General features: G+C 39.8%; 1 protein-coding gene across 5 annotated transcripts in view; it reads left to right on the top strand.

Moving 5' to 3' along the window:
- The first annotated feature begins 378 nt into the window (after positions 1-378).
- LOC127662475 (syntaxin-binding protein 5-like) overlaps positions 379-11,685 on the top strand; it is a 50,661-nt gene continuing 39,354 nt past the window's right edge. For all 5 annotated transcript variants that reach the window (XM_052153658.1, XM_052153660.1, XM_052153659.1 and 2 more), the window contains exons 1-2: positions 379-847; positions 4,634-4,731. In XM_052153658.1, the coding sequence (XP_052009618.1) occupies positions 710-847; positions 4,634-4,731 (236 nt within the window). In that variant the 5' untranslated portion in view covers positions 379-709. The remainder of the gene's footprint in view (positions 848-4,633; positions 4,732-11,685) is intronic.

Raw genomic sequence — 11,685 nt, 5'->3', positions numbered from 1 at the left:
TGAACTATTTAAGTGTTTAAAACTAAGTAATTTTTATTTATTTAGAAATATCTGGCTATAATATTAATTTTAAAAAAAGCTGGTAATAACAATAAAAGCAACAAATAGGCCTGTAAATATATTATTTGTATTATTATTATTAATATATGTATTAAAATAAAACAATTAAAAGCATGTCAATAGTTACTGTATATTGGCATTTCCATTGTCATGATTATTCTGATCATAATAATGATCTGTTGTTGTTGCTGTTGACTGTCTTGAAGGTTATATTATAGATTATACCTGTCATTGCTCAAGCGCGGCTGATCCTGAATCAGTGCGCCGCAGGAGCGTCTCTCTTCTGCACATCCGGGTGTCGCCTCGTCAGCGCAGACGCGTCGCGTTGATTGCAGCCTTGTTGCAGCGCTCTGCGTTTCCGTGTTGGTAAACTGTGTGAGGGGGGAATAGAATAGTACACCGCGAGTTCGGCTAAATCTTACTGGATTACGCTGTCCGTGCCGCGATTAAAATGAAAAAGTGACATTCGACTTGCCGTCCACGTTTTGAAAATGACCGTAGGATTATTACATTCACTTGGGCATGAAGACGGGATGACAACAGTGACTGACATGTGAGATATCCGGATCAATACAACAACAGTGCGCTTGTGTTGCCACCTTCTGTTTATGCAGATTTGGCATTCGAATACGCATTTGCTGGTGGCGGTATGAAGAAGTTTAATATCAGGAAGGTTTTGGACGGCTTGACTGCGGTTTCCTCCTCCGCCGCGTCCCCTCAGACGGGGAACAGGGAGAACGACATCATTCCGGAGACCCTGCAGTCAGAGCACTTCCAGCTCTGCAAGGTGGGATTACTTACTGTCATTGTAGAAAAGGGGGGTTGAGGGTTGAAGTGAGTGGCGGGTCGATTTGTAAACGAATCTTTCTATTGAGTCGGATCATTTCAAAGAATTGTTTAGCCGGTTCTCCAAATTTGAGCGAAACGATTCTTTTACTAATGTCGAACTGAATCGTTCTGACCGTGTCACAACTGAACTGAATCTGAACCCAGAACCGAGGCTATATTCGGGAAATGTTATGTTCTAAGAACGTTTTCTGAATGTTCTCATTAGGATGTGAAAACTTTATTTAAAAGTTCTGAGAACGTTCAAAAATTCCAGTTAAAAATAATTATAATAATGAGTCGACTCAATCCAGGGGGGATGAATCGCAGTTGCCTCTGTCTGAGACAGTCGATCTGTGCATTTTATCACGTGGCTTGTTGAGCGCGTTACCACGGAGACCTAGCGCGTGTGGAGGCTTCATGCTATTCTCTGTGGCATCCATGCACACCACCGAGAGCGAGAACCACATTATAGCAACTACGAGGAGGTTAACCCAATGTGAATCTTCCCTCCCTAGCAACCGGTGCTTGCTTAGGAGACCTGACTGGAGTCACTCAGCACGCCCTGGATTCGAACTTGCGACGCCAGGTGTGGTAGTCAGCGTCTTTACTTGCTGAGCTACCCAGGCCCCCTATATACAGCGTTCAGAGCATTAAGCGCCCCCTGCTGGAGTAAAACTTACAAGACAGTCAGTGGTAACAATGTGCAATTTCAGTTTGTAGGTGTGTTACCCACACAAATCTTTCGTATGAGTTTAGAAAACATGAAACATATCACATGAGTCATATGTGGAGTCAGTGAAGGTGTTTAAAGCGGCCATAGAAATGATCCATTGTTTTTCATGGTGAAGAAAGCAGACAGGCATTTCAGATGAGCAGGTAAGAATTGTAATTTTTGGAAAGGATTAATGCTTTTTCTGGATGTTTGAAATGATACAGTGTAGAAATATTCGACTGCTTTCAATTACCGATCTCCAGTGTTTTCGCTCGCATTGCCGTGTATTCTTAGCGGGTAATGTAATTTTTACGGTTTTACATTTGTAAAATTTGTCAGAAAATATGCCGATACTTCACAGATGTATGTAGTCGAGATGTATGTTTTTTATTGAGAGTGCCTCACCTGAATGTATAGGTGACATGAAGCGATGCTCAGAGGTTAGTTATGTTGATATCATACATTTTTGTTGTTAAAGTTATGACAGCCAACAGTGGCACAAGTAGATGAGCCTGAAATCCATTTTTACACCAAGTGACACTAAAATGGTTGTTGTTCTCCTCTGGATCGATCATTTTGGCAGTTTTTACTTTTGAAAATCCCATATCGGTTGACCACTAGTAGTAACGTTCATAGAACATTCCACTTACAATGTATGAACAAAGTTTTCATGCTAACATTTTGAGAAGGTTTATCATTGACAGAAAATGTTGAAAGATCATCCTACTAATGCGACTTTGTCTTTGGGTGTCCCTAATTCCTGCATTGCAATATCACTAGTGGGCCGCATACGGGGCGGCTATGGTTTAGGTGGTAGAGCGGGTTGGCCACCAATCGCAGGGTTGGCGGTTCGATTCTCTGCCCAAACGACTCCACATGCCAAAGTGTCCTTGGGCAAGGCACTGCACCCCAAGTTGCTCCCAATGGCAGGCTAGCGCCTTGCATGGCAGCTCTGCCATCATTTGTGTGTGAATGTGTGCGAGAATGGGTGAATTTGTCACAGTGTAAAGCGCTTTGAATACCGCTAAGATTAAGAAGGCGCTACATAAGTGCAGACCATTAACCATTTACTAGTGGGTGCTCCTACATCTGTCACTCTAATGTTATTGAAATATACTAAGATGTATATCAAGATGAAATTCTAATTTGATAATTGATCAGTTCTCTTATCTCTAAACGAACATGAAAGGGAGAGTGTTTTATATAACCTGCAGCAGTGCTCATTACATCATATTATTAACAAGACAAGCAATCTATCAGTGCATGAATTAAGCTCGCACAGAATGCCAGCAGTATCTAACTTGGTTTTCCACACATCATTGCTTTATTTTATCCATGCATGTGGTTACAGACAAATGATACTGCACATGACACCAGAATATCACTGGAGAGAGATGATTTGAACTCCAATGCTTTCTCTCCCATTGGTTGTCGCTACCGAATGTCACTCATCATTTGCATTAACTTTTTTTTTAAATGTTTGTGTCGCTGGCCACGCCCACATCTTGTGTTGCCGGAAGTCGCTCTGCTCACATTGAAAAAGAGATTGTGCCGCTTTGCCGCTGTGTGTCACTAGTGGTGTGAACAGGGCTTAAATTCGTCAACTGTTAATGCTTTTGAGCCGTTTTTAACAGTCATCAGATGGAATAATCACCCCAGGGCTAATTTTTCAAAATGAACCACTCCTTTTTTGCACTTTCCGAGGTGACAGTTGACGCATCGGGTGGGGTTATTTTAAGACAAATTAATTTGATGTGGAAATTACTTTTTGAAAGAGCGAAAAGAAACCAGACGGTGACTGATTAAAATTAGTACGAGCAAGCCTGACAGACTAATTTCTGTCTGAACTAAAGGCGTGAAAATCTTGTCTTTCAAGAAATACTTGTGCCTTAAATGTATTGTGAAAGTGTCTCTAGCATTTTGATTTGGATTCATGAGCAAACAGCACATTTCCTTGTGTGAATGACATTTTTTTCTCTTGCTTACTGACCTCTAAAATCATATTAACTTAACCGGTTTATCCCTGAGATAATTTAGTTTAAAGGTGACCACAGATTAAAGCTGCGTTCACACTGCCAGCAAGCCGCAGCGACAAAACGACCTCATCTCGTTCATTTTCAATGAGAGCTGGCGACATCTGGCAACATGAGCGACGGCGACCGTAATTTCCCTCCAAAATGTTTGTTTTTAGCAGCAGGAATACTGATTCGCTGATTTGAGAATGTCATTCATAAACGTTACTAGGCAACCAGTAGTGGGAACGCCCACTAGCGACCCAACCGCCAGCCACTGGCGACATTAAGCAACAAAGTCACTGGCAGTGTGAATGCAGCTTTAGAGTTTTTTGCTCTTCCTGAAATGTTATGCCAATGTTTACCCACAAAGGGAGTAGTTTGTTGGACAACCTCACAAACAAAAAGTACCATGGTACAACAGATGTGGTTTTTTGGACACTTGCCATGGGAATACCCTTTTTAAAACATGGTTCCATGGGAACTTTTTTTACATGTCTTATGGTAATACCATGGTATACTGTTTTGAAGTAACCTGGAGTACCTTGTAAGTATCACAATACATGAATATGGCAATATTTTAATACCATGTTATTTACCAAAGTGCAATGGTTTTACCTCATAAGCCTGCCATAACTGTACCATGGTACCACCACATACCGCCACTATAGTGCATGAACCCCAACCTTAAAATCTGCTTTCATTTCTATATAATTAAATACTAATTGGAACGTCTCACCCCCCTGCCTACATTTACATTTATGCATTTGGTAGACTCCAATTTACTCTTATATATGTTGACATAGTCTAATTAAAACATTTTGTTTTCTATACTCCGATCTTTGCGAGATAATTTTGCAATGAGTCATATATGCAGTATGTAATAATGTTTTCTATCCTGTATATTATCCAATGCAGCATCACTTTACCACTAACTAAATTCACTTTTCTTTTGTTGCATGCACTTTAGATGAACCAGTCATGTCTGTGGTTTTAATGCAAATCGTCTTCTGCTTCACAGACATTGCGACATGGCTTTCCCTACCAACCCTCTTCTATGGCTTTCGACCCTGTACAGAAAATTCTTGCTATTGGGACACAGAATGGAGCCTTGAGACTGTATCCTTTTATATTGAAGGTCTGGCTTCACAGCCAACCAGCTTACTTGGAAAGATAAGTGTCAAATGTGGATGTCTTGTTTGTGTATATTTAAACAAAGGCTGTCCTCCCACCTGTCTTTATTGGAAGTCTTGTTGCGCAAGTAGCAAAATACAAATAACAACATCTTCTGGCAAATCAGCTTCTAAGTGCCTTGACGTTCCCCCAGGAGATATGAATACGCACCCCAGAGAATCATCAAAGGAGCTACTGGCTTAATGCAGCTTGATAAACTAAAAGAAAGCCTTGCAAGCCAAGCTTTAGGGAAATTAGCCTGTACAAATGAATACATCTCCATTGCTTGAATATTAGGCGACAGGCGTCATGACCAAAATCTTATTTCATGGCATGGGTAATACTATATCATGTCATCAATTTTCACTTTGTAATTGCGCAAATGTAAATATATCTATTGGTTTAACTCTATAGCAAAATCTCTCAGTTGACACATTCACATGGTATATGGCATCAAACTGCTCAGAACTCATTTGTAAAACATACAATTTTTGAGTAGTTTTTTGGGAACTGGTGCTTTAATACACTGTTTGTTTAGTCATTGGTTGGGTCGAGACAGAAGTAACCAGTTTCACATTGTAGTCATGCATATGAACATCCTCATTTCATAGAAGCAGTGTCTTTATCCTGGGAGGAGCCGCACTCATTATTGATATCTCTACTGTGGCATGAGCAGCTCTGCCACCATATGTTGCGCAGCTCGTATCATCATTGGTGCTGCCGACTGTCTGCCAGGGTGCCACCTCTCACGTGCTGAAAACATCGCTGGTCATGCTGGGCTCTTCTGACATATTCTCAGCCATGTGGATTCTGCTTATTTTCTGACTGTTCTCATGTTCACATATGGGCTGAGAGATATATTGAATATTAAGCGAATGGCATCTCTTATTTTGAATTTTAGTGGCAAAATGGCATTTAGATTTGGTATGATTTATGACCTTGATATATTCTTGCAAAAAGTTTAAACACTCCAGGTAACAATGGCATAATAAAATGGCATAGCAAACAATATTTGTTTGGCACTTAGAGGTGGAATGATTCATTTCTGTGAATCAGTTCAAACTATCTGATTCAATGAATCAATACAAAACTCTGATTCAACTATTTGTTTGTTGAGTGCATATCAAATAAAATAATGAAATATAATTCTATCATCCTGAAAAACGTTGTGAAAAACATGCCTTGATTATTTTTTGCTATATTTTTACTTAATTATTTTCTTGCATTAAACATATTGAATCTAAACGTGATGTAAAGTTACTCATGTCATGATGGTAGATTTTGGCCATACCGCCCACCCCAACTTCAAAGGTTGCTTGGTCTGGTCTTGTCTGATTTTAGTCTTGACTGTGGGGGTGCATTGGCATTATGCTTTTGTAATGGCATGCAGTGCAAGATGAATTACCTCACTGTTTCTATGGCATTTGTCCTTTCGGAAACTCGCATGCCGCCCACCAGGTCAGAATTGTGGAGAGTGGAGTTGAGCAGCCCACTCCTCGTGTTCAGCTGTTGCCTGGATGTGTTAATGTGCACAGGAGAGCTGATAGGCTACTGTCTAGAGCCCGACCGATAAAGGATTTTGAAGGCCGATACCGATACAAATATTTGTTGGGTTTAAAATCCGATAAACCGATATATCGGCCGATATTTATTTATTTTTTTATTATTTTTTTTTCAGAAACGCGCAACAAAACATTAACAGATTTCCCTAACATTAGTTATTTGTAGTTATTTATGAGTTTTAACTAAAATAATATGATAATGCATTTTAAAAAGAAACTTGTTTCTTTTATTGTCACAACAGAACAGAGGAACATCAAAATATATTAAAGTTCTGATAAATAAAATGTATAAAAATACAAACTTAAGATATGAAACGTAAAGTCCTTTGAACAAAAACACAAAAACAACAACAACCAAATCAAAGTTACCAGTATTAAAAGACTTGGTTGGGTATCTGGGCTCTGCTTTGGCCATAACCCTTTTAAACCCTGCACCCTCTTACTGTAAAAGGCAGGATGTCAGTGGCTATCATCTCCATCAGGAGTTTGTCCATTTCTTGAGTTCTTGGATCATTTAGAGTCCATTTTGTGGTTTTCTCTAGCACTTGTTTTAGGTTTGGCTGTGTCATACTCATCAATGATGTGGTTGGCTGTGCATCTTTTTGCCTCTTCTCGTACATCTCTGTGTGTTTTTATTTAAGGTGTGCCCACAAGTTGGATGTATTTTTAAATTTGAGGCTGCCAGATCCCTGGCTCACAGAGGCTGTACAGATGTTGCATGTGACTGTACCTGATGGGCCTTTTGTGAAATGCTCCCATACTTGACTTCGTCCACCACTTGCCATCTGTCAAAATATAAAGTAAACAAGCCAGATGAGATATACAAAAAACAGCATAACATAAAACGTAACATAAACATACAAATAAAATGATTGCTGCTACAGCCACAACTATTACTACCAGCGTTATTATTATTATTATTGACAGTAATAATTACAAAAAATAATGATGACATTATTACTAGATATATCATCATAATTTATATTATCATTAAACAAGATAAAGGTAATTCCTAAATGTATGTGTGCGTGTGTATTGTAATAATTAGTCCCACTCCCTACATTGCCTTATAAGCTACCTTATAATTACAATGTCAGCTTGCTTATCCCTTTACCTGCACTTTTTAAATTCTTTCCATCAAGCTACATCAAACCATTTTCAATCATCAGTTGCTGCCTGCCTTCTAAAACCTATTATTTAGCGATTCTAAATCCATTATGTGACTCGTTAATGCTGCGGCTGAACGACAGTCTGCAACGCACACTTGGCGTCGTTGGATTCACACACATCATGTAAAAGAAAAGCTAACTTTGTCTTTTATGCACAAGATACGTTTGATACTTTTTCTCTGTCTAAATGTTCACTCCTCGCAAGTCTAACTTACAGTGAGGAAAATAAGTATTTGAACACCCTGCTATTTTGCAAGTTCTCCCACTTAGAAATCATGGAGGGGTCTGAAATTGTCATCGTTATGTCTTGTTTTACATAATCTAAAAAAAAAAATCCAGAAATCACAATGTATGATTTTTTAACTATTTATTTGTATGATACAGCTGCAAATAAGTATTTGAACACCTGTCTATCAGCTAGAATTCTGACCCTCAAAGACCTGTTAGATGTCCACCTTTAATCCATTTATTATCCTAAATTAGATGCACCTGTTTGAGGTCGTTAGCTGCATAAAGACACCTGTCCACCCCATACAATCAGTAAGAATCCAACTACTAACATGGCCAAAACCAAAGAGCTGTCCATAGACACTAGAGACAAAATTGTACACCTCCACAAGGCTGGAAAGAGCTACGGGGAAATTGCCAAGCAGCTTGGTGAAAAAAGGTCCACTGTTGGAGCAATCATTAGAAAATGGAAGAAGGTAAACATGACTGTCAATCTCCCTCGGACTGGGGCTCCATGCAAGATCTCACCTCGTGGGGTCTCAATGATCCTAAGAAAGGTGAGAAATCAGCCCAGAACTACACAGGAGGAGCTGGTCAATGACCTGAAAAGAGCTGGGACCACCGTTTCCAAGGTTACTGTTGGTAATACACTAAGACGCCACGGTTTGAAATCATGCATGGCACGGAAGGTTCCCCTGCTTAAACCAGCACATGTCAAGGCCCGTCTTAAGTTTGCCAATGACCATTTGGATGATCCAGAGGAGTCATGGGAGAAAGTCATGTGGTCAGATGAGACCAAAATAGAACTTTTTGGTCATAATTCCACTAACCGTGTTTGGAGGAAGAAGAATGATGAGTACATCCCAAGAACACCATCCCTACTGTGAAGCATGGGGGTGGTAGCATCATGCTTTGGGGGTGTTTTTCTGCACATGGGACAGGGCGACTGCACTGTATTAAGGAGAGGATGACCGGGGCCATGTATTGCGAGATTTTGGGGAACAACCTCCTTCCATCAGTTAGAGCATTGAAGATGGGTCGAGGCTGGGTCTTCCAACATGACAATGACCCGAAGCACACAGCCAGGATAACCAAGAAGTGGCTCTGTAAGAAGCATATCAAGTTTCTGGCGTGGCCTAGCCAGTCTCCAGACCTAAACCCAATAGAGAATCTTTGGAGGGAGCTCAAACTCCATGTTTCTCAGCGACAGCCCAGAAACCTGACTGATCTAGAGAAGATCTGTGTGGAGGAGTGGGCCAAAATCCCTCCTGCAGTGTGTGCAAACCTGGTGAAAAACTACAGGAAACATTTGACCTCTGTAATTGCAAACAAAGGCTACTGTACCAAATATTAACATTGATTTTCTCAGGTGTTCAAATACTTATTTGCAGCTGTATCATACAAATAAATAGTTAAAAAATCATACATTGTGATTTCTGGATTTTTTTTTTTAGATTATGTCTCTCACAGTGGACATGCACCTACGATGACAATTTCAGACCACTCCATGATTTCTAAGTGGGAGAACTTGCAAAATAGCAGGGTGTTCAAATACTTATTTTCCTCACTGTACATTTTACAATGCAGGGACTGTAACTAGAGATATGCTAGTTATAAATACAGTAATAATCATTATTTATTTAGGCAGAAAAAGTTTGTTGTGGTTTCCAAGCTCATTACTGTTAACGTTAGCGGTCTTCCACTGATGATAGTGGCATTAGCTAGCTTTGTGGTTAGCTAGTCTATGATGAACCATAATTTAGTAATGGATAACGTCATACTGCAAATTGTAAAACATACATTTTCAATATAACAGGCCAAGGAGAGATGATACGTCTCATTGCTATAACTGTCACGCGCTATTAAAGAAATACTTCAGTCACATCGTCAAAAGTTAAAAGGACAGTCAGTCAACTACACTGTAACAACATAACGTAACTATTACTAGCTAATTCCGCTTCACTCTCGGCTTATTTAACAGCAGCAAAACTGGACATGATAGTCACAAATTTTGTCATGCTTATTTGAGTTAAGAGAACTGATGGGGATGTTCTTTTAATTGTTATTCAAGCAATGTATGTGACCAACTCACCATGGCATGAACACACTTCACCGGTGATCTCACTCGCGGATAACTGATTCTCTCTGCCCGACTCTGGCTGGATCAGCAGATTGCAGGATGTGTGGCGCGTTATACACGAGTGTTGCCAACAGGGACGGTGTAGAGTGCCCTCTGGTGGACAAACTATACAACTCCAACACTCATGACATGGTTGAAGGGTGTTTCGACCGTTTTTTTTTTTTTTTAAATATTCATTTATCGGCCATTATAAACGCCGATATCGATAGTTTGGAAAATGCCTGATATCGGCCGATAATATCGGCCTGCCGATAAATCGGTCGAGCTCTACTACTGTCATTCAGTCGATTGGGCTGTTTATCAAAAGACAGGAAGTATTGATTTGCCTCATTGGGAAACACCACAAACAGCTCAGCTGACAAAAACTCAATGAGGTGTTTACCTATTGTAAATGCATGTATTGTTTTACATGATCTGTCCCTTGTGTCTCTATTTGTGTGCTTTCGTATACAAAAGCCTTGCTTTTCTTCGTATAAGTGTATTTAGTATGGTTTTTTTTTTTATGCACATACAAAGATTTTTAGAGGAGTATCTCAGCTCTGTTGGTCCATACAATGCAAGTGAATGGTGACCAGAACTCAGTGGGGCCAATATACACATAAAGGTAATATAAAAGTAATCCATACGACTCAAGGCGTTAAATACATGTCTTCTGAAGCTATATAATATGTTTGGGTGAGAAACAGATCAATATTTAAGTCCTTTTTTACTATGAGTCTCCCTTTGACCAGCCCCAACCAGTAGGTAGGTGGGTGAATGTTAAAGTGTAGATTTTCAGTATAAAACGACCTAAATATCGATCCGTTTCTCATCCACACCTATCATATCACTTCGGAAGACATGGATTTAATCACTTACTTTATACTACCTTTATGTGCATTGTGGACTTTCTGAATCACCATTCACTTGCATTGTATGGACCTACAGAGCTGAAATATTCTTCTAAAAATCTGTTGAGTCAATGATGAGAGAATTTTCATTTTTGGGTGAACTATCCCTTTTAAAGGATTTATTAGGTATAAGGTCATAAATGGTTTAAGCAAAAAAAGATCGGCACACATAGAGGTTTGCCCAGAACCCCGATTTTGCGTTCCATGTAAACACCTTTACCATGGTTCATACTGGCTTATCCAATCTGGATAACCACAACCGTTTATGTTTTAACGTCTAAGTCAGAGAATTATCCAGTGATTTAAAAAGTAATGAAAACAAGTGTGAACGGTTCTTTGCTCTCTTGTAAAGGAGGACGCGGGAGCCGAGTGTAAACTCCAACAATATAAGACTTTAATATTACCACTTTTAAACTGATGTTCAGCACAACATATAACATATGAGCACACAGTCAGCGTTGTGCACCTCTCTCCCTCTGCCGGTCTGGATTGCACCTTTAAATCACTCTCACTCAATCTCATTGCAAACACAAAACGGCTGTTAGATGTGATTTCCCACAGGTGCCAACCCTTACCACGCTCACTCTCTCGGACTTGCTATCCACAGACGTCACTCGACCGTGCCCCCATCACCACAACAAGGTTTTCTTGTGTTGTTACATTTTTTAAATATGTTGATTTTTGTGAGTTATGAGCATACTGGTGTGCATGTTAACGCCCTCATCGTTGACTGTATATTGATGGACTCAATGCATTCATTTACATTTATGCATTTGGCAGACGCTTTTATCCAAAGTGACTTACAGTGCACTTATTACAGGGACAATCCCACCAGAGCAACCTGGAGTTAAGTGCCTTGCTCAAGGATACAATGGTGGTGGCTGTGGGGATCAAACCTCTGTATGTGACCT

Source organism: Xyrauchen texanus, chromosome 22, assembly GCF_025860055.1.
Source record: "Xyrauchen texanus isolate HMW12.3.18 chromosome 22, RBS_HiC_50CHRs, whole genome shotgun sequence".
Classification (NCBI taxonomy): domain Eukaryota; kingdom Metazoa; phylum Chordata; class Actinopteri; order Cypriniformes; family Catostomidae; genus Xyrauchen; species Xyrauchen texanus.
The sequence above is the reverse complement of the archived record's forward strand: the minus strand, read 5'-3'. Positions and strand labels throughout refer to the sequence as shown.